The following is a 21586-nucleotide window of genomic DNA, read 5'->3' on the forward strand; positions in this document are numbered from 1 at the left end:
TTGCATTCAGGTTACCCCCACTCTTCCCATTTTCTGAGCCAAGATCCTGAGTTCCACATATTCTTTCTTTTCCTCCCTCCCTCCTTCCAAGAGAAAGACAGGAACAAAGGGAGATGAGAAGCATCAACTCATAGCTGTGGCACTTTAGTAAAGTTGATAGCTTCTCATATGTGCCTTGACTGGGGTAATCCAGCCAAGCCAGTGACCTTACGCTTCAAGCCAGCAAACATGGGATCATGTCTATGATCCCACGCTCAAGCCAGTGCCCTTGTTTCAAACCTGGGTCCTCAGCATCCTAGGTGGATGCTTTATCCACTGTGCCACCACCTGTCAGGTCACATGTTCTATCTTCAAACAAACATAACCCAAACCTGCTGCTATAGACTGTGTCCCCCAAATTCAGGTTGAAGCCCTAACCCCTCAGTGTGAGGGTGTTAGGTGGGACCTCACGGAGGTGACTCGGGTGACATAAAAGTCATGAGGGTGCCCCCCACTGGCAGGATTAGTGTCCTTAGAAGAGAGGACACAAGAAGGGAGCATCTGTACACCAAGAAGAGGTCTCACCATATCCCGACCCTGTGGGCACCCTGACCTCGGACCTCCAGCCTATAGAGCCGCAAGCAGTAACTGTCTGCTATCTAAGCCGCAGGTCTGTGGGATCTTTTACGGTGACTGAGCTGATGAAGACACCTGAAATGTAAAAGAACGGCAATGAAGAGGCAAATCAGAAGTTTGTACCCCCATTCACCTGGCCCCAGTGTGGACCCGAGAGGCCAGGCAGCACAGCCTGGTCACCCGGACAGAGTCCAGTGTGCGCATGTGTCGGCCTGGGGAGGGCTCGTGGATGTCCTGCAGACACTTTATTTCACTTTTGCCATGACCACAGCACCCACTTTTCACATTTAATGGGGGATAGAAGGGAAGCTCGGTCTCCTGAGGATGGGAGGGTATGCGAAGCGACCGCCTGGCGCACATCCTGGCGTTCTTCTCCAAGAGGACACGCCGGCCAGCTAGCCTGTTATTCTTAAGACAGAATGTGGGAAACTTCATCACGCTTCCCAGGGTTCAGATTCCTGGAACTGGGGCACAATAACAGACGCCGAAGTGAGAAACACTTGCCCCTGTGTGGCCGTGAGGAGGCCTTAAAAGGAAAGTCTTTTCAGAAAGAGACAATAGGACTGACTTCTGTGTAAACTGAAAAGAGAAATGGACAGTTTTAAAATTCTTCCCTGTTTAAACACACATGCAGCACCGGGTCTACAGCTCACTCTGTAAAAACAGATTAATCCACAAATTCCAAGTTCTGATAGAAAGCCTTCTCAAATAATTTTAAAAATACCAAGACCCATAACGCTCCCAACTGAAAACTCTTATCTACAGAAATTTACAATATTCATAAATAAATCACAGACAAGCACGGAATAGCACTGACCACAAATTCACTCTAGGGAAACACAAAGACCAAAACTAATTAACATGAAATAAAGTTCGATGTCAGACTTACACATAAATGACACCAACAGGAAACATAAGGGAGGTAACCTGACCGAACAGAACAGAGGCGGTTGCAACTGGCCAGGGCCTGCGGTCAGTTTATAGCAGTAGAAGCTCTTGGTGCAGAGTGAGACTTCCTAGTTGGGGGGTCAATACACTGGATGCAGGACATGACACAGTCCCCAACCAGAACAAGTAAGGTATGTGTTTGGGGTCAGGTTCCGCAAGTGTTGGTCAGCTCCAGCCTTCAGCTTCCTGTCACTGCCTTTGGGCAGGACAGCAGGGGACAGGCGGTGGGGTGGGGAGACAAGTCTGTAAGCCCCTGCAAACCCAGGAGGTTCTTCCTGACTCATACACAAAGCTGAGCATCTTCTCAGTCCAGACAAACGCTGGCTGAAATTCAGGGGCAGGACACTTCTACCCGGACATGATGCATTGCCCTGGCAAGCTCCGGTGTCTCCCAGACCCCAAAACAAGATACTCTTGAGCTAGGCTGTAGGTATGGCCACTGACGTATGCACTCCTGGGTGCAGACTGGAGCTAGGGCTTATAAGCTGTCCGCTGTTGCATGGCATCTGCCTGAAACCCTACCAGTCACCAGATAAACTAGGTCCCTCTTGAGTACTGGACTTAACCCAGACAACCAGCCAGACCTGCCAGCTTCTGCTCCAGTGTAAGGCGGAGGGGTGGGGAGTGGAGGTGGTGGTTCCCAAAGGACTTGGAGCTGCCACCGTCTCCTGAGGTGTCCCATTCTGGCCACCTCTCTGCGACAGAGGCGTCAGGACTCAGGGGATGCCCTCCTTCCTCTGACAACACTGCGAGGGCGGTGCAGACCAGTCATAGACGTAGGAGAGGCGCAGCTGCACCTCCTGCTTGCACAGGCGGCCATCGCGTGTCAGAGTCTGGTGCTTCTCCAGCATGTCCTCCAGGCTCTGCTTGTGCGTCACCAGGTACTGGTTGCTGCAGCCCCGAGACTTGTACTCGGTGTCGAAGCGTGGGTCGTGCTCGCGCTGCACGTCCACGGGCGCCAGCCACGCGCCCATGGACACGTCCTCGCTCTGCCAGGCGCGCAGGTACTCCCGGCTGCGGTGCAGGTAGTGCACCAGGTCGGCAGAAAGCACGTAGCCGCCCCCCAGCGCGTAGGGCAGGTAGTAGTCGCAGAGCTGCCAGGCCGCCTCACGCCAGCGGCCCCCAGGCTTGACGCGGCCACGACCCGAGAAGAAGCCCCAGTATAGGCGGCGGCGGCGCGCGGGGTCGCGGGCGCGCAGCTCGGCTAGCAGCGCGTCCAGCCGCGCGAATGAGTCGTCGTCCGCCTTGAGCACGAACTCGAAGGCCACGTGCTCGTCGAGCCAGGCCAACATGGCCAGCACCTTGGCGGTGAGGTTCTCGTAGGCATCGCGCAGCGCGGGCAGCAGCAGCAGGTCGCCGTGCCGCGCCTGCTCGCGCTCCAGGGCGCGCCGCTCCTCGGCGCCCAGGCCGCCCGTGCCCACCGCGAAGCGCGCCCACACATCTCCGGGGCCGCCGCGCCGCGCCGCCCCCAGCCACGTGCCGCGGACCACGCTGCGCCGCTCGGCCGACCGCGGCGCGCTGGCCACCAGCACGGCCAGGAAAGCGGCGGCGCGCGCGGGCTCGGCGAGCGGGGGCCCGGGGCCGCGGCCGGGAGGCGGGCGAGGGCCCTCGGCCGTGCAGCGCGCTAGGTAGAGCAGTGCGGCGCCGCACAGCGCCAGGCCGCCCAGGCCCAGCGCCGTCCGGTGCCGCCACGCGCGCCGCGGCAGCTTCATGGCCCGACGGCCGGCCAGCGGACGCGCGGAGGTCCCGGGGGTCCGCGGGTCGCAAGGCAGCTAGCCGATTCTCGGCCGCCCGTCACGTGGCCCCACGCGCCCTTTTCATTGGTCGCCCCCGGGAGAACTTCGCGGCCGCTTCCGCCCGGAGATAAGATGGCAGCCCGGTGTCCTCGCGCACAGGCCGCGCCCACCTTCTCCGCTCGGAGGCCCGCCTCTTCCCGGAAGAAAGATGGCCGCAGCCTAGCCGAGTCCCGTCACGGCGCTCGGCCGCGCTCGGCGGGTCTTGGCGGTGAGTGAGTGAGTGAGGCCCCAGACGGGGCGTGGGGGCAGGGGCGCGGAGGCTGGACGGGGTTCCTGGGCGGCCCGGCCCGTGGGTGTCGGTGACACAGGCCGAGGGACGCTGTCACGGGAGGTTATGGACCCCGCGTTCAGCGCGGGGCGACCTCACTGCTGTCCTCGTTGCGAAACGGGGGCCGTGACGCCAGCGGCTTAGGACTCGGTGAAGACCCGGAGTCCGCCTGCGACTCCGGAGCCTGGAGCAGCTTTTAAGGATAAACGTTCGGGTTTTGGGGCAACAAGAAATGAGTTGCCCCAGGACGGGCACCTAGAGGCGGCTATGGAGGGGCGCGTCTCGGGAGCGGTCGCCTCCAGGACGTCAGCAGGGGATGCAGATAAACGCTGGACCGAGGCCGGGGGGCGCCTGGCCCGTCTCCCGTCCGTGCAGCTTGGGGCCTCGGTGGGTGGGAAGCGCTGTGCGCAGGTCCCCCCCCGCGCCCTACGGCCGGGAGGAGTAAGTTCGAGACTGGACTCTCGGTCAAGGAGCCAAGTGCAGCCGTTGGGAGGCGTGTTTTATGGCCGCTGCGAATGCCAGGGGCTGGCTGTCTTTCTTGGCTTGCGCAAGGCCTTGCTGGGCAGGAGAGCTGGGACGTCGCAGGAGCACACATCCCAGCAAGCAGAAGACTGCACCCTGCGGGGGGGGGGGGGCTTAACCACAGCCACCTGGCATTGCCTCTCGCCTGCGTCCAGGGTGTCCACTTTTCATACCCCCCTCCCAGCTGCTTACCTGGGCAATCGGGTCATCCCACTCGAGTTACAGTTTGGAGTCACCTGTCCTGCGGCCTTTGGTGTGCCCCTTTTTAAAGAATTGCTTGTCGAGTGAGACGAAGAAGGAGAGATAGAGAAACATCGATGTGTTGTTCTGCTTTATTTACGTATTCATTGATTGCTTCTTGTATGTGCCCTGACCGGGTGTATCCGCACAGCGTGCTATAACCGACTGAGCTACCTGGCCAGGGCTGTTCGGTGTTGACTTTTGCAGGATGCTGGCATCTTCCGAAACCCCCACGTGGTGATGTAGCAGAAACGCCTGCATTTATTCACTCACTTTTGTTGCCTGTGTGCTGTGTGTGGGTAGTGTGACAGGTGCTGGGATGCCGAATCTGAGGAAGACAGGGTCCTGTGTCCTTGACAGGCACCAAACGGGGGTTCCTGTAAATGTGGCTCAGGTCAGTTATAGCACAGAGAGCCCAGGGCAGCAGCTCGTGGACTCCAGTGGGTGTAGGGAGGACAAGGGTCACCCCCGTCCTGGAAGAAGGGATGTCAGGCTGCTCTCTGAGAATTATTCCCTCAAAGGAATGAGACCAGAAGACAAGACCTCGTTGAAGGGCCCAAGTGGCACTTGGGTTCAGAGGCTTACATGCAAAGGCATTAGCTCATCATGGTGTCAGTCAGAAATAGGTGGGGTAGAAAGGAGGCATCAGAGAAGCAAGTGGTGGCATCTGTCAGCGCTGCCAGGCCAGCTGGGGTAGCTGCTGGCCATCCCATCCCTATGCGCCCTCAGGGTGTGGGTTGGGGCCAGGCCCTGGTTCCTGAACCCCCCCATGCCCCAGCTTGGCTGCCGATAGCACCCAGGCCTGGGAAGAGTATGCGCAGGGTTACCACCCCTGGGCCCCAGGTGCCAGTGAGCTTTCCTCCGCTGCTCCTTCCTGTAAAAACTGCCAGAGGAGGTGGGGCCTCACTGTACTTGGAAGGACAGCAGGTGTTTACTAGGTAGACAGACTACAAGAGGAAGAGATAAGGGGCAGGGAGGAGCTAGAGTTCCATTTGGGAGAGGTGAAGCGTGAAGGTCCAAGCGGGGAGCTGGGGAGGCAGCTAGGCCCTGTTCCCAGCTCAGAGGGACCCTGGGAAAGGAGCCCAGGGTATGAGGGACAGGTGTGGGTGAAGGCTGTGGCCATGGGATGCCTCGCACGGCCACTTGGACAGAAGGGTGGCCTTGTTCCTTTGCTGCCAGGCCCAGGTACATGCAGGATGACAGACTTCCTGGGTGCTCCTGCCTGAACATGAACAAGGACATGTATATGTGGCTGTGTATGCATGTGTGTCTGGTTATACACAAGCAGGTGTGTATGTGTGTGTGCATGTGCTTGTGCTATGTGTGTAGTGTATGTGTATGTGCCTGGGCGCATGCATGTATGTGTACATATGTATGTGAGCATGCACAGGGGTCATTGAGGTGGAAGGGGGCTGGTGCCCTACTGGGCTTGTGTGTTTGCTGCACCAGGCCCACTCCTCATAAAGCCTTGGGGTAGAGAAGGGGGCTTCCTGTTTCATAGAGGGAAATAGGCTGGGGAGGTCAAGTGGCTTAACCAAGGTCACAAAGCTCTCAAGTGCTGAATTGGAATCTAGAGAGTGAGTTACCATGACTCTGGGGTCAGCCTGGATGCCGGGAGGGGTGGAGACAATGCTGGGAGCAGCTGCTGTGGGCACTGAGGAGGGGCTGCTTCCCCTCAGTGGGAGACATGTGAACATGCATGGGGTCATCGAGATGGGAAGGTGGGAAGGAGCTGGAAACCCAGTGTCTTTGAAGAAGGAGTAACACTGTTCCTCATGTGGGTCCTGGAAATCGAGGACTTTTATTTTGCATTACAAAGAAACTGTCTTTTTCAGTCAAGTATTTTCTGGGGCCCTGTCCAGCAATGGCTCTGCATCCTCTCTGTAGAACATTAACCACTTGTTGGGGTCTGGTGGCTATGGGCTGTGGCCTCACTTCCTCACCTGTCTCTCCTTGCTCCCCAGCTCCTGGCCACCCTTGAAGGCCATCCTGTGGTCTGGACCCAAAGGGCCATGGCGTCCAGGCAGGCTCTCTGCTGTGGCCTGGCTTCTTGCTGCCTCTGGCTCCTGGGTGTCACCCTTCTGATGGACGTGTCCGCCCGGCCTGCCAACCACTCTTCTGCCCGAGACAGAGCAGGCCACAGGGAGGACAATGAGATCCTGCCCCCAGACCACCTGAATGGAGTGAAGCTGGAGATGGATGGGCACCTCAACAAGGACTTCCACCAGGAGGTCTTCCTGGGGAAGGACACGGATGGGTTCGAGGAAGATGCGGAGCCTCGGAAGAGCCGGAGGAAGCTGATGGTCATTTTCTCCAAGTAGGTGCCCGGGCGGGGGCTGTGGGAGTATGGGGTGGGGGGAGCGGCATTGGCTACCCTGTTGGACCAGTCCTGGCTTTGCACGGTGCGGGAAGTGACGTGGGGCCCACTCTCCGACATGCTTTGGAGGAAGGTGCTGTGACCTTTGCCCTTGGTTGACAACACTCGGAGAGTGTTTGCAAGGGTCAGGCTGAGTAACGTGCAGCCCTGAGCAGCATGCAGGTCAAGAGGGGCTCAGAGGGCCAGCCGTGTCAGGACCTTACAGCCGGGAGGGATGCAGGATGGCCTAGAATGGGGCCTGCTTCGCGTGTGGTGGCCACATGCCAGCATCTGCTGTGCTGAAAGACCGTCGGTCATGGGCAGTGGTCACAGCAGGTCACACTACCAGTTAGATGAAGCCTAGCAGCGAGACACCAGGGGCCCGTCATCAAGTGCGCCACTGATGGCATCGAGGGTGATGTTTGGGCACTGGGTGAAATGTTGGAGAGAGGGCCATGGCCAGACCAGCGCCTTTGAGATTCAGTGCTCAGGAGAAGGGAGGGGCCAGAAAAGGAGCCGCCAGGGGGCGGGCAGCAGTCAGCTCGTTGAGCCTGGCCGGCATCACCCTCTTGGATGGCTCCTCACCAGGTGTGCAGAACTGAGTTGGAGGCACCAGAGCCTGGTCCATCACGCACACCTCGCTGGTCTTTGAAGTTTGATGTGTCAGGTGAGCAGAGGAAGGAATCTGTGAACTGTGCCAGCAGGTGGCAGGTGGTTTCTTAGCGATCAGGTGGAGCCAGGGCCACAAAAGGAGGTGGAGCTGGTGCCCCTGTCCCTTCCTCTCCGTGGTGCCCCAAAGGACTTCCCCAGGAAGGGTGTTGGGAGGAGAGGCGGATGGTGTGAGGCAGTGTATGTTTCTCTTAACGTGACCCCTTAATCTGATACTGATTGGCCAGCTAATCTCCCAGCTGCTAGGCTCTCCCGGACTCTCTGAGAGCCACCTTCTCAGGCGGCCTGCGGAGGGTGGTCTACACCAGTGTTTTTCAAATGCCAGTTCATGGAAGAGTCAACCACCCTGATGTTGTATGAAAATCATAGATCCAACTATCTTAGTCAAATTTGCTTATGTTCAGGGTGACTGCCACTCATTAGCATGCATCACTGATGAAAATACTATTGAGGTTGTCTTAAATATCTTTGAAATTTGTAGCTTTGTTTGAACAATCTTTTGCATGTGCAGAGCATTTACAAATCATGTGCAACAGACAAAAAATTCATACAAATTTACGTTGCATTCAATGCATCGTACATGCGGAGTTAGAAAATTAAGCACCAGCTTGTATCGTGTTGCACTGTTATTGCCATTAAGATAAAACTTTATTAAAGCAGGTTGCAATTACAGTGCTTCATTGTGTGGAAGTAACTGCCATTTATCCTGCTGAAAGAAAACCGTGTGTGTTTTTGATTTTGCCTTAATGCAGGTAAAATCATGACAGACTAACATGGACAATTAGGTAAAAAAAAAAAAAGTAAAAAAAATAAAAAATAAAAAAAAAGATAAAACTTTATTTGTTGCGTATTTCCATTTCCAGCTGGTAGGTCACCGGTCCCCAAGTATAAAAAGGTTTAAAATCACTGGTCTGCATCACTGGGTGGGCTGGGTAAGGCACAGAGCTGAAGACACCAGGGGAGCTGGGCTACTTGGACCTGCCCTGGGCGAACTAGGTTGGGAGGGGGCTGCCCTGTGTCTCTGGGATGTGCTGCATCTGCTGGTTTTGGAGCACTCCTTCCTTTCTGGTGCCACCAGATGCTCCAGGTTCATCTCCTGTCCCTCTCTCAGCCCTGGAAGTGGCCATGTCTCTGGGAGCCTGATCTCTTCTGCTGGAGAGTGATACTTGCAGCCCCAGACCCAGGACTGGGTGTGCGACTGCTGTCCGGGTGTCACTGCCTGTGGGAACACATGCGTGCACTGCCCGGTGTGTGTATGCGTGCGTGTGTGCCAGCGTGTACATGTGTGCACCTGTTTCTGCACCTTGCTCTGGCGTTTCACTGATAATCCAATTCCCAGGGACTTGCTGGTCTGTCTGTGTGTCTGGGTCTGTAGGTGTGGGTGGTAGTTCTGCCGTTGAGCAGCCAGGTAGGGAGAGTCCCTTCACCTGCCCGTGGGCCTAAAACTGCTGGGTGGTGACGCAGAGCTGTAGAGCGAACTGCCCATGGCTCCCGATGTCCCCCGGTGTCCTCCCTGTCCCTGATGTTCCCAGTGGGTACAGAGTGTTGCTGTTCGTGGCAGTTTCACAGCTGCCCCGGCTATCCTGTGTCCTTCTGTTCTCCTGCCAATCAGGGTCCCAGGCCTTGTCTGATCTGGCCTGTCCACTTGCAGGGTGGATGTGAACGCCGACAGGAGAATCAGTGCTAAGGAGATGCAGCGCTGGATTGTGGAGAAGACGGCCGAGCACTTCCAGGAGGCCGTGGATGAGAGCAGGGCGCACTTCCGTGCAGTGGACCCTGATGGCGACGGTACAGCCTTGACCCTGACCCTGACGGGCCTGGGGACTGGAACAGACAACATGAAAGCCAGATGGCCCTTCATGGGTGCCACTTCCCAGGGTGCTCTGTGGGCCGGCATGGGGGCTAAGCACACGGTCAGAGCCGGTGCCTGGGTGCATCTGCCTCCACAGCTGCTCTCGCATACGGGTTTTTAACAGACACCTTAGCATGATCAGATGTCATTAAGCATACTCATTGTCAGCCTGCTGGTTGCTCTTTCAGGCCGTGTGTCGTGGGATGAGTACAAGGTGAAGTTCTTGGCGAGCAAAGGCCACGACGAGAGGGAAGTTGCTGAGAAGATCAAGAACAACCAGGAGCTGAAAGTGGACGAGGAGAGTGAGTGCCGGACCCAGGGTTGCAGCACCAGCAGGGTGCTGTGTGGGGGCCTCGTGTTGGACAGAACCCAGCGAGCTGGCCAGTGGGAGCTGGGACAGTTCCTTCCCTCCCCGTTCTCAGAGATGTCCCTTTAAAAGCTAATGTCACTAGAATAAACTTGACGCACAAGGGTCTTAGCCCTTTCCACCACGTCACCAAGAAGACTCGAGCCCTTCACTGGGCACTGCCTCCAGCTTGCCACCCACCCTGCCCTGGGGAGCTGTCCGCAGCCCTGTGTTGGTTGGGCTTGTTGGGGCCTCATGGACGTGCCGTGTGGTGCCTCTTGGTCCTGCTCTTTCTGCTCTGGGGTGTGCCGTGGTCCCAGAGCCTACAGTTGTCATTTTCTCTTGGACGTGCGGAAGTTCCTAGGAGGCATCTCTGCTGATGTTGATGCCATGTGTGTCGTGTCCACTGGCTGTTGGGTGAACTGTGTTACAGCCTCAGTGGTGTCCCCAGTGCCCTCTGTCCTCTGCTTTGTGAAGGCACCATGGCCACCATGTTCTTTTGCCGTGTCTTCACGTGGGCTGGGTGCTACTGTTTCTGCAACCCTGTCTGCCTCAGCCCTGCAATCCTGCCTTCTTGCTGCTTGCATTTCCCTTTGGTTTTTAATCGCAAACTCATGTATTCTACTCTGGTGCACAAGAAAGTGACTGGTGCATGTGTGTCAGCCTGCTGCGGCTGCCATCGTCCCAGAGGGCTGTACAAGTGATGTGATGTCTGCTAACAAGCAGCTCATGTCCTTCTCAACCCTACCTCTCTTTCCTCATCTTGTCTTCCTGTGTGGGCGGGGGCTTCCAGGACAATGCTGAGGAGGGTGGCCAGAGGGGTTTCCTGTCTCTCTTGACCTTGGTGGGTGAGCTTTGTGTATCTTGCCAATGAGCATGGTGTAGCTGTATGTGTGGTAGGAGCTCTCTGTCAGTTTGCCGAGATTGTGAACGGTGTTGGGCTTCGTCAGATGCTTTCTGTGTGTCTAGTGACATGACCGTGGCTTTTTCTTTAGCCTGTTCACACGATGGGCTGATTTTCAGATACAAACCAGCCTTACACACCTGAGATAAGTCCCACCTGCTCGTGGAGGTAACTTTTTATACCCTGTTGCATTCAATTTGCTGATTTTTTTTTTCTTTTGATGATTTTGCATCTAGGTTCACGGGAGATGCAGGTCTGCAGTTTTTTTTCCTCACATTTGTCTGGTCTGGGGGATGGGGTGAAGCCACCTCACAGATCAGTCAGAAAGTATCATTTCCCCCCAACCCCCCATTTCTGTCTCCCAGCTGAGGCCGCAGGGTGGGTGGACTCTCCTCTTGGCCACCTGTTGGCTCATCAGGGAGCCTTCACTCTCATTTTTCCTAAAGCGTTTGTTTTTGTTTTGTGAGCCGTGCTAACGGGTGAGTTAAGCCCATTTACCTTTTTTCTTTTTAAAGATTTTCTGAAGCTGGAAACGGGGAGAGATAGTCAGTCAGACTCCCACATGCGCCCGACCGGGATCCACCCGGCACGCCCACCAGGGGCGATGCTCTGCCCACCAGGAGGCGATGCTGTGCCCCTCCGGGGGTGTCGCTCTGCCGCAACCAGAGCCACTCTAGCGCCTGGGGCAGAGGCCAAGGAGCCATCCCCAGAGCCCGGGCCATCTTTGCTCCAATGGAGCCTTGGCTGCGGGAGGGGAAGAGAGAGACAGAGAGGAAGGGGGGGAGGGTGGAGAAGCAAATGGGCGCCTCTCCTATGTGCCCTGGCCGGGAATCGAACCCGGGTCCCCCGCACGCCAGGCCGACGCTCTACCGCTGAGCCAACCGGCCAGGGCCATCATTTACATTTTTATTTTTTCTTCCTTCTATTTTCCCCCTCAGCTGATGTGAGATTTAGAGACTGACATTCCCTTCTGTCAGTGGTGCCCTGACTTGGCCACTTCTGCATCCCTTGGGGCTGCCTGGTCTGCCCCATGTCTGCCTCACGCCGGCATTGTTGCTGCTCAGCCTGTGTAACCGTCCCGCAGTGGCTCTCCTCCTGAACAGCAGGCGGCTCCCTCCTTGCGGGGCTGGGCGCCCCTGGGTCCTCTCTGGGACGGAGTTTGCCTCTTTCAAGTGCTTGTTTCAGTTTGTGTTTCCCCTGTGGGGCTCAGGCTGTCCTCTGAGGGCCTCTGGGGTCCTGGCCCTTGTCCTCCTCCTGCCAGAGTTGGCAACTTGGCGCTGGCTTCTGGATGGCTGTTAGAAAGTGACTGGCGGACGCCTGCCCCGCCCCTCCTGCTTTAAGGAGCTGGTGTGTCTGGGTGCTGGGACATGTCCTCCCTTTGGGGCTTGGAGGAGGCAATGTAGAGATCCACTCTGTGATCTCTCAGCCTGTCCCTCACTCTTATCCCTGCACTCCTGCACGTTGAACAAGTCCTTGTTTCCCTTTCAGTCTTGGGGAGCAGACAGAGGGCGGGGGCTGCTTGGGGCCTGGGTCTGTCCCAAGTGTCCCTCCAGCTGGTGCTGCTGGTGTCCTTGCATGTGGCCATGTCACTCCAGTCTGTCTTGTGTGTCCCCTCACAAAGGGCACCTGCCACTGGGTGTAGGGCTCACCCTAAATCCCGGCTGACCTCATCTTGGATCTGTAACTCAGTGCAGCTGCGAAGACCTTTTCTCCAAGTCAGGTCGGTTTATAGGCTCCAGGGAGACACAAGTCTGTGTTCCCCACTCTTGTCCCTGCAGTGGGGCAGGTGCAGAACCACCAGCTGCTCCCCGTTTGCCACTTAACAGTCGGCCAGCAGGGACCTCTGTCCATCAGAAGGCAGTAAATGTGTGGGGTGACCCTGCTGTGACTGGATTAGGCCCAGGAATCCCTGTTCCCTCCTGAAACCTGGTGGGATCAGGGGCAGTGGACAGTGGAAAGACCTCTGCCTCCAGCCTCTCCCTGCTCTGTTGGAGCCCAGATGGTCACTGATCTCCCGTGGCCCTTGGAGGCAGTCCTCGCTCTCTCCCCATGCAGCCTTCCCACACAGGGAGGGCGTGGAGGATGTGAGTTGGAGCGGAAAGCGCCCTCCCTCTGCATTCAGCACTCGTGGAAGATGCAGCGGGCAACGTTCTGCTTCAGTCTGAGTTTGGGCGCACTTCCCTGACGTGGCAGCAAGCTGGGGGGCTGCACCTTTGGGTGGGTCTGTGCCTGAGACTCCAGTTGGCTGTGGTGTCTGGGGGGCTTCTTTTGGGGAGGGTTGTGTCTGGAGGGGTGGTTCTGCACTGCTGCCAGGGGCTGAGCTCTTCTCTGGGGCAGGGCTAGTGGCCTCGCGTGGTCGTGTTCTGAGCTGGCCTCTGCATTCAGGCAGCACGTCTCGGAACTTTCTGAACATGTGCAGGTGTTCTGAGTGCCAGGATGCTCACAGGTGCACCTCTCTCAGCACAGGAAGTTCTGGAGAACCTCAAAGACCGCTGGTACCAGGCGGACAACCCCCCCTCGGACCTGCTGCTGACCGAAGACGAGTTCCTGTCCTTCCTGCACCCGGAGCACAGCCGCGGCATGCTCAAGTTCATGGTCAAGGAGATCGTCCGGGATCTGGGTGAGGCCCGTCCCGGGGCCCTGTTGAGGGTGTCAGATCCTCACTGCTGGTGGCCAGGCTGGGACAGTGGGGCTTGCTGTCCTAAGTCCCGCCTATTCCCCTGGTGGGCAGTCACTGTGGGTGGATGTGGGGCTGGGGTGGCTGTGGGCTTGGCTCTAAAGAGAAACCCAGCCATGAGGGCACCGCCGGGCCTCAGCCAGGCTTCCAGCAGACTCGGTGAGGTGTAGCTCTTTAGCTTTAGTCTAAAACGTCACAAACTGAAAATTCAGCAGCAAAACTCACTTAGCTGACTCTTGTCAGTGGCCAGGGGGTCCCGTGCTCATGAGTTCTGAGGTCCTGAATGCCATCCCCTCGCCCCACAGACCAAGACGGTGACAAGCTGCTCTCTCTGCATGAGTTTATCTCTCTGCCTGTGGGCACTGTGGAGAATCAACGAGGCCAGGACATCGACGACAGCTGGGTGAGAGACAGGAAGAAGGAGTTTGAGGAGCTGATCGACGTCAACCACGACGGGATCGTGACCATGGCGGAGCTGGAGGTGAGCGTGGGGTGCCCTGGGGGTGTGCCCTGGCCGGGAGAGCCGCCGGCAAGGTGGTCCTGAACTGGACGGCAGAATTGGTTTGGCTTCTTGTGACTGGCCACTTGGTCACTTTGTGGGGCCTGGACCTGGGCTGAGCCCATGTAATTGCATCTGATGGCCTCGTCGCCTTTCATGGCCAAGGAAGGGGCTGTGCCTGTCCACTGGGTCTGAAAGCCACTGTCGGGCAGTTGGGCCACTGCTCGTGTGCCGGAGCAAGGGTGTGGGCTGAACCAGCGCCTTCCTGTGTGACGTTTACACCTTCGTGTGTAGGTGCCTGTGGAGCTTGTTTTTCCCGTTCTAAATGAGTCATTTCATTCTACGCGAGAATTCTCTGATCCCTGGGACAGCTGGGGGCAGCTCTGGGTCAGGGGTTTCTGTTGGCACCACTGTTCTGGTGGCTGAGTCTGTCTGTGTTTGTGCCCATGTGACCCACTGGCCCCCCGTTCCACACCGGGCAGGGACTCCCCTCCCTGCCCCCCCCGGGAACCACAGAGGCAGCACCCACATGCCCCTGAGCCACTGCCAGCCTGGCATCCACCTTCTACAACTTTCCAGAACATTCCAGAACATGCCTGCCCCACGTCTTGCAGCCCCCAGCTGACGGGGTGTTGTAGGGAAGGTGGAGCTCACTGTGGCGGGAAAGCCCAGCTGCTTCCCCAGCTGAGGGTGCTGAGCCCTTGCCACTCATCTGGGCAGGCAGGGTGCGTCCCAGGGGTCTCACGGCCAAGCTGCCGCTGAGGGGTGTGGCGCCCTTGCAGGAGTACATGGACCCCATGAACGAGTACAATGCCCTCAACGAGGCCAAGCAGATGATCGCCATCGCAGATGAGAACCAGAACCAGCACCTGGAGCCCGAGGAGGTGCTCAAGTATAGTGAGTTCTTCACGGGCAGCAAGCTCATGGACTACGCCCGCAACGTGCACGAGGAGTTCTGAGCCCGCCTGCGCCCATCTGCGTCACGTGCCCATAGGGCGTGTTCGGCATGCACAGGAGTCCCGCGTAATCGCTGCATCGTTCTTCTGAGAACTGGGCGCCGCTCAGGGTCACTGACCACATCAGGGCCTCTGGCTCCTCATGTCGTGGGAAATAATGCAGCTCCCTGGTTTCCTTGATGATGAGAGGTTGAGGCTGTGGTGACCCTCCTGCTGAAAACCAGTGTGGCGACGGGCGGGCGGCCTCAGAGCTGCTGTCAGTGTTCAGTCTCCGAGAAATATACACACACTTGTGGCAAGATTCACATCAACTTGCTCTAAAATATAGTTGCCTTTTTCTCTCAGGTGTATTTTTTCGGTGGACTGAAGGAAAAATGACACTCTGGAATGTTTGTAGCTAGGTGGCTTCCCCTTGGTGCTTTTGATGTGGGCAGTTTGGTTAGAACACCAGGTCTGAGTGTGGTGTCCTGTGCCGGGACAGCAGTGGAATGGGGCCACTCTGGGGTCCAGGCGGGGACTGCCCTCGCGGGCCAAGAGAGAGTGCAAGCTGCAGGCATAGGGGACATCTGAGAACGAGCCCTGGGCCGCTGCTTTAGGGTTGGGGCAGGGGTTGAGGACAGGAGAGGCATGAAGGGGCCAAGAACTTGGGGACACGAGGGGTAATGTAGGCTGCTGTGGGGCTGGTTGTCCCACGCTTGCTGTCCAGAGCCTTCCTGGAGGGTCAGCTGTGACTATTGCTTTGGTTGGTGTGTGGGGACGGAGTGGATTGTGCTTTGAAGGGTTAAATGACTTAAGGTCCCTGGCAAGCTCCCCACCTCCTAGCACCCCATGCACTTGCTGGTCTCCTCCTAGCCCAGAGCTGTGGCTTGTGGTGACTGTACAGCTCATCCACTGGCCAGCAGGTTGGCTCAGGCCTCTGAAGGTCCCACTGTGATGGGGGGCTCTGGCTGGGTGGGCAGAGGGGCCGCCCTGAGCTGCCCATGTGACCAGCCCTTGCTGCAGGGACCCACTTCTGAGCAGCATGGGGTGGGGCCATCACAGAGGAACGGGCGAGATGACACCTGGGTTTCCAGACAAACAAAGCAAAGATTGTTTTCAGAACTGACAGGAACAGGGAGGTTGTGGTGGGCCTGGCTGTGGTGAGCAAGTATGAGCTCAGACAAAGATGTGGACCAAGCCCCGGTCCAGCTGGGTCCACAGGATGGAGGACCTGCGGTGACGTGCAGTTCTCAGTGCCCACGGGTCACCTGTGAGCGGACACCTCATAGGTGGGCCAGGCCTGTGGGACCTCAGGCAACAGAGACCCACACTACTAGAGGGCAGGTGGCCCCACGCAGGCCCCAGGGAAGAAGGGTGCTGCCCACTGTCAGTGGGAGATGGGGCACACGTGCTCACACATGCACACACACGCACGCCAGGCTGCCTGGATGCCCTGCCCCCTCCCCGTGTGGACCCTCTCACTCTTGAGGCTCAGGGAGAACTGATCCACAGTGTTAAGGTGGAATTTCCCGCAGGTGGGCTGGGAATGAGCTTTTACCTGAGCTCAGGAGGAGGGGACTTTCCAGGCCCTGTGGGAGGCTTCTCAGCCTGAAACTTAAATTAGCTGTCACATAGGCAATCCTGTTCCATGGGCAAGACAAAAGATACAAAAACACGAATGGTTCCTCCCTTGTCTCAAGCACGCGATGATACCAGACGTGTGTTCACATGTGTGTCTAGTGTATGAATATGTGCATGTGTGTGCATGTGCTGTTCCCCCTTCACACACCATGTGGCCACCTGTCCTGGGACTGTCCAAGTGTACGTTTGAGGACACCATGTGCTCCCAGGGTGGTCGGCTGGGTCATTCCAGCCTTCCCTGTTCCAGCGGAGCACGGGAAGACCCTGAACCTTGATGGTTTGTCCCCTTGGGATCTCCACAGACAGGCCCAGGTGCTCAGGGAGCAGCAATACACACAAACCCCAGCACGCAAGGCCAGTGACACATGCCACGCCCACACGGACACAGGCCACGTCGCACCCAGGAGTGGACAGACACCTCAGTTGAGTGCACTCTGCTTGGGCTCTCCTGACAGTACCAAGGATGGGTGGCTTAGATGACAGATGCTTTTGTTCCCAGCCCTGGGCCTGGACCTCCGACCCCAGGTGTCAGCCAGCCAACAGCCACCTGTCCGTGTCCTCACATGGACTTCTGTGTGGCTCTCCTGGGGTCACTCCCTCTTCTTGCAAGGACACCAGTCCTGGCCCCACCCTCATGACCTCATCTGACCTTAATCACATCAAATGCAGTCACCTTGGGGGTCAGGTCTTCACCATGTGAATTTGGGGACACAGTGTAGTCCCTCAGGTGCTCAGCGGCTCAGGCACCTGCTTACATGCCTGCACGCACTCGCTCACCCCACGGCTGCTGGCCACCCTGTTCTTCTGAGCTGCCTTTGGGCACAGGCTGGTGATCATGCTCTGGAGCCCAGGGCGCCCCTCTCTCCTGCAGCTGATGAGGAGGAGCCCATCTCCTGACCCAGTGTACTCTGCCTTTTGCTAAGGGGTGAGGATTGACATGCACTGTTGTCTCCCCATTGCTCCCGAGGGGTCTGCCCTGTGCAGGGACAGTGTGTTTCCAGAAGGAGCAAGCATGTGAGGGGTCCTGAGATCACCCTGTCCAGGCATTTCGGCCAGGCTGGGCAGGGGTCAGCCAGGCACCCAGCCAAAGGGTCTCCATTTCCTTGTGAAAATGGCATGGGAGGGCTGGTGTGGGGTGGGTGTAGACCAGACGGCTGGGTACACGGCCTGCCCAGTGGGAGTCAAGCTGCAGCTCCTCACTTTGGTCCTGGGTCTGCACACAGCAGGAGGACTAAAGCCAGGGGTCAGTGGACATAATCGTTGAGGGGTGTCCTTCTGGTCCCCTCCTCCCTCCTGCCCTCCCCGCCCCTCCTCTGCAGCTTTTATAGCCACATCCTGCAAGGAAAAACCCCAGACTCCTGTATCACTGGTGAGACGAGGATGTGTGTGGGTGCTCAGTGGCCCAGAGCGCCCTGTTCAGCCCTCCTGTTCCTGGCGCTGGTGCTGGGCGCCGCGGCCCAGCGCAAGTGCCTCGGGCACACTTACCCCAGGGGCAGCGAGTGCTGTCAGGAGTGTGAGCCAGGTGAGTGGCCTGGCCATGGAGTTAGGGGAGGGGTGCCTGCAGGGACACAGGGATGGGGGACATGGAAACACGGGGTTGGAAGACGTGAGAACGAAGAGACGGGGTCATGGGATGTGATGAAGTGATGGGGACACAGGGACAGGGGAACGAAGACAGGGACATGCAGGGAGAGGGAGGGAGGGATGCAAGTATTATGGGACAAATGGACTCAGGTGACGGGGTGCATGAGGCTTCAGGGTGGCGGGGGACCTGGGGCAGAGGGCCAGGCCTTGAGGAGCCCCAACAACCCCATAGGTCATGGGATGGAGAGCCGCTGCACTAAGGACCATGGCACTGTGTGCCACCCGTGTGACCAAGGCTTCTACAATGAGGACATGAATTACGAGCCCTGCAAGCCCTGCACTCAGTGCAACCAGAGTGAGCGCCGGCCGCCCACCCCAGCTCCCCCCGCCCCGCCCGCCCAGACCACATTCACAGGAGGTGCCTGGGGCCCCCACAGCCACAGAAACAAACCCCAAACCACAGTGGGGCTTGCTCTGCCTGGGGGTCCCCAGGGGTACCTCCGTTCCTCCTCCCAGGGGGCCGAGACCACGTGGGATCAGGATGGAGCACTCGGCGGCCACGTGGCCTGTCGGCCATGCAGAGTCCTGCTGCAGGCTGGAGGGAGGGTGGGAAGAGAGGCCAGATTGGGACAGGGCCATTCCTGGACTATGTGGTCAGGAGGGATGCAGCATCTAGGGATTAGAGGGGAGGAGGAGCTGCCAGCCTCCAAGGGGGCTGGTGGCCTGGGGGAGAGGCTTTGGGCCCTTCGCCTGGTCCTCCAGCCCCCCAACTGTGCCCCCAGGAAGTGGGAGCAAAATCAAGCAGCCATGCACACGGGAGAAAGATACCGTCTGCAGCTGCCAGCCTGGCACCCAACCCCAGGGCGGCTTCAAGCGAGGAGTCGGTGAGCCCGCCCAGGGTCGGGTCCATCTCTCCCCCTCCCACCGGGTTCACGTCACCACCTCCCCAGCACCCCTAACCCTGGCCAGGCCTGGTGCTCCTCCCCTATCAGGTCATGCCAAGATATGGACGTGGGGTAGGGTTGGGGGCTCTGGGTCAGTGCCAGTGGGTGGGATGTGGGCAGGGAGGGGCTTCCAGAGGCCTCTGGATATGAGCTCCCAGTCGCACAGGCCTTGCCTCTGCAGTGGCTGACGGGGACTGAGCCTGCCCTGCTGTCTTTGCTGCAGACTGTGCCCCGTGCCCACCAGGACACTTCTCTCCTGGCAACAATGAGGCCTGCAAACCCTGGACCAAGTGAGTGTCTCAGGGGCTGAAAGGCACAGGTGGCCTGGAAGCAGGAAGCCACCATCTGGGGGAGCCCCTGGCCCCGTCCCCCTGCCCAGCCTCGTCCCGCCGTGCTTGCTGCTGGGTTGCAGTGGGGCACCCGTGAGACCCAGCCCAGGACCCAGGAGTGTGTGTGAGGCTCCCGCTCAGCACGGCTGGGAGGCCCAGCCTTCAGGGCTCTGTGGTTGGGCAGGGGTTTGTGGGAAAGGGTCAGGAGGAACCCATGGGGAGCAGAGTGAGGGGATGAGGGGACATGAGAGGTGGCCGTGGAGACCCTGCAGGATGCAACTGAAGTTTCTGTGGGGAGGGTGGCAGGGTCCTGGCCCCTCTCGCCAACCGCCTTCTATCTGGAGTCTAATGCTGCCTGAAGGGAACTAGTGTGGACTCCCTCAGTCCCTGTGCTGTTACAGTCCTGCCCCTGTCCTGGGCCATCAGATCCATCGGGAGGAGTGGGGGGTGGAGGGCCTGGCCTGACAACACCCCTCCCCCTCAGCTGCACCCTGGCAGGAAAGCGCACCCTACGGGCAGCCAGCAACAGCTCCGATGCCATCTGTGAGGACAGGACCGTGCCTGCCACCCGGCCCTGGGAGACCCAGAGCCCCTCAGCCTGGCCCTCTACCAACCAGCCCACAACTACCTGGGCTAGGACCTCACAAGCGCCTGCGACACCCCCCACAGAGTCCCTCAGGGGTGAGGGTGCCTGGTTTCGCCCAGCAGAGCCCCCAACCCAAAGGAGACCTGGGGGTGGAGAGGGAAGGGTGTGGTAGGACTGTGCTGGCCCCACAGGGCCTTCTCTGGCGGACCTCACTCCAGTAGCGCCCTCCCCACAGGCTCCATGCTGGCTGCTGTCCTGGGCCTGGGGCTGGGCCTGGGCCTGCTGGCCCCAGTGGCTGCTGTGCTGGTTCTGCTCCTGCACTCCAGGGCTTGGAGGCCGCTGACCGATGCCATCAAACCCCCTGGTGAGTGCCGCTGCAACCCAGCCAGACTGCCTGAAGGCCGAGGCCACGGCTCAGGCTCACCTCTACCTCTCCCCGCACCTCCCCAGGAGGAAACAGCTTCCGGACCCCCATCCAAGAGGAGCACTCAGATGTTCACTCCACCCTGGCCAAGATCTGAGCAGGCTGGGGGACGGGGGGTGTCCCCAAGGCACCGGCCGCCACGCCCTGGCACCCCAGTGCCTTATCGGCTTGTTGTCCGCTCCTGTTGTCCTCTCACCTTGTCACCCTGTCACCCCCTCGGCTTGTCACCCTATCACTCCCCTTCCTGTGCCCTGTCACCTGCACCGTTCTAGGTGCTTCTGGGCTGGCACCTGGGCTCAGCTATGTATGCTATGCATACTCCCCGCCCAGGGTGGCATCCTCCAATAAAAGACGTTGGCAAATGGGGGTCTCTGTCTGGGCATCCGTGGGCTGGGGCTGCACGTTCACGGGGGCTGGGACCTTGTCCATCTGGCTGGGAGTGTCTGAGGCAGGGGCGTGGGGTAGGGGCCTCACAGGGCGCTGTCAGGCCCTGGGGCACTGTCCTCCCTATTCTCTGGGCACATCCCAGCACATGTGGGGCGACGTGGAGGCTAAAACAAAGGTCCTGGGCAATTGGACAGCGAGATTCTAAACATGGGCAAGTGGAGCCGAGGTCCCCACAGTGAGGCCCATGGCCTGGAGCAGAGGGGGTTGGGCTGTTGCTAATGGAACAAGAGGGAAACCAAGGCCCTGTTCCCAAAGGGGCATTGAGGACAACCCCGTCTCTGTGCTCCTCCAAGAGCCTAACTGTTGTCTCCTGCTCCTCCCACCCATGCACCGGCCAGCCCTGAGCATGTGGTGACCCGGACCCCCACCCGTGCCTGCAGGCCCACCAGTCTGTCAGGCTGCCTGGTGCCCTCTGGGTGCCTAGGGCCGAGCACCACCTGAGGTCCTCATAGGTGGCCATACTCCCAAGTCCCGCAGGTGGGGCATCAAATACCACTTTGGAAAAGTGGATGCGAACAAAAAGGTCCCAAAGAAGTGGAAACTGCCTGACCTGTGGTGGTGCAGTGGATAAAGCGTCGACCTGGAAATGCTGAGGTCGCCAGTTCAAAACCCTGGGCTTGCCTGGTTAAGGCACATATGGGAGTTGATGCTTCCAGCTCCTCCCTCCTTCTCTCTCTCTCTGTCTCTCTCTTTTCTCTCTCTCTGTCTCTTTCTCTCCCTCTCTCTCTCATCTCTAAATATGAATTAAAAAAAAAAAAAAAAAAAGGAAGTGGAAACCCAAATGTCCTTCGGCTGCAGGGTAGGCAGAGAAATCACAGTGTGTTCAGATGAGCTGCTGGCCAGCACTCCGGAACACCACTCCTCTGTGCACAGCATAGATGGGCCATATATGGTGCTTTGGGAAGGAGACCAGCTGTGCCCACCTGTGACGGCCTCCCCAGGCAGTGTCCAGGGAGCACAGGTGGTCTGCCCCTCAGCAAATCTGCACACATCCGCCTCAACTG

The 21586-nt window shown here is 58.5% G+C and overlaps 3 protein-coding genes and 1 non-coding gene across 6 annotated transcripts; 3 read left to right on the forward strand and 1 right to left on the reverse strand.

Moving 5' to 3' along the window:
* Window positions 1-845: 845 nt before the first annotated feature.
* B3GALT6 (beta-1,3-galactosyltransferase 6) lies at window positions 846-3420 on the reverse strand. The gene has a single exon (XM_066270731.1). It carries the CDS (start codon window positions 3273-3275, stop codon window positions 2280-2282), a length of 996 nt encoding a protein of 331 aa, XP_066126828.1. The 5' UTR covers window positions 3276-3420; the 3' UTR covers window positions 846-2279.
* Window positions 3421-3437: 17 nt separating this feature from the next.
* SDF4 (stromal cell derived factor 4) lies at window positions 3438-14992 on the forward strand. 2 transcript variants are annotated; one of them, XM_066270729.1, is made up of 7 exons: window positions 3438-3567; window positions 6354-6706; window positions 9066-9202; window positions 9455-9568; window positions 12978-13136; window positions 13499-13674; window positions 14475-14992. In XM_066270729.1, the coding sequence occupies exons 2-7, from the start codon at window positions 6402-6404 to the stop codon at window positions 14649-14651; spliced, it is 1068 nt and encodes a 355-aa protein (XP_066126826.1). In that variant the 5' UTR covers window positions 3438-3567; window positions 6354-6401; the 3' UTR covers window positions 14652-14992. The 2 variants fall into 2 exon arrangements, with proteins under 2 accessions (XP_066126826.1, XP_066126825.1); XM_066270728.1 differs by lacking the exon at window positions 3438-3567 and adding an exon at window positions 4694-4783.
* On the forward strand, window positions 8068-8197 carry LOC136332827 (small nucleolar RNA SNORA69). The gene has a single exon (XR_010730959.1). It is a non-coding gene; the product is annotated as a small nucleolar RNA SNORA69 (small nucleolar RNA).
* A 131-nt stretch (window positions 14993-15123) lies between the features above and the next one.
* TNFRSF4 (TNF receptor superfamily member 4) lies at window positions 15124-20480 on the forward strand. 2 transcript variants are annotated; one of them, XM_066270727.1, is made up of 8 exons: window positions 15124-17193; window positions 17588-17790; window positions 18085-18207; window positions 18635-18736; window positions 19020-19086; window positions 19610-19806; window positions 19947-20075; window positions 20162-20480. In XM_066270727.1, the coding sequence occupies exons 2-8, from the start codon at window positions 17649-17651 to the stop codon at window positions 20230-20232; spliced, it is 831 nt and encodes a 276-aa protein (XP_066126824.1). In that variant the 5' UTR covers window positions 15124-17193; window positions 17588-17648; the 3' UTR covers window positions 20233-20480. The 2 variants fall into 2 exon arrangements, with proteins under 2 accessions (XP_066126824.1, XP_066126823.1); XM_066270726.1 differs by having other exon boundaries at window positions 15124-16690.
* Window positions 20481-21586: the final 1106 nt, after the last annotated feature.

The sequence above is a fragment of the Saccopteryx bilineata genome, chromosome 3, assembly GCF_036850765.1.
Source record: "Saccopteryx bilineata isolate mSacBil1 chromosome 3, mSacBil1_pri_phased_curated, whole genome shotgun sequence".
Lineage (NCBI taxonomy): Eukaryota > Metazoa > Chordata > Mammalia > Chiroptera > Emballonuridae > Saccopteryx > Saccopteryx bilineata.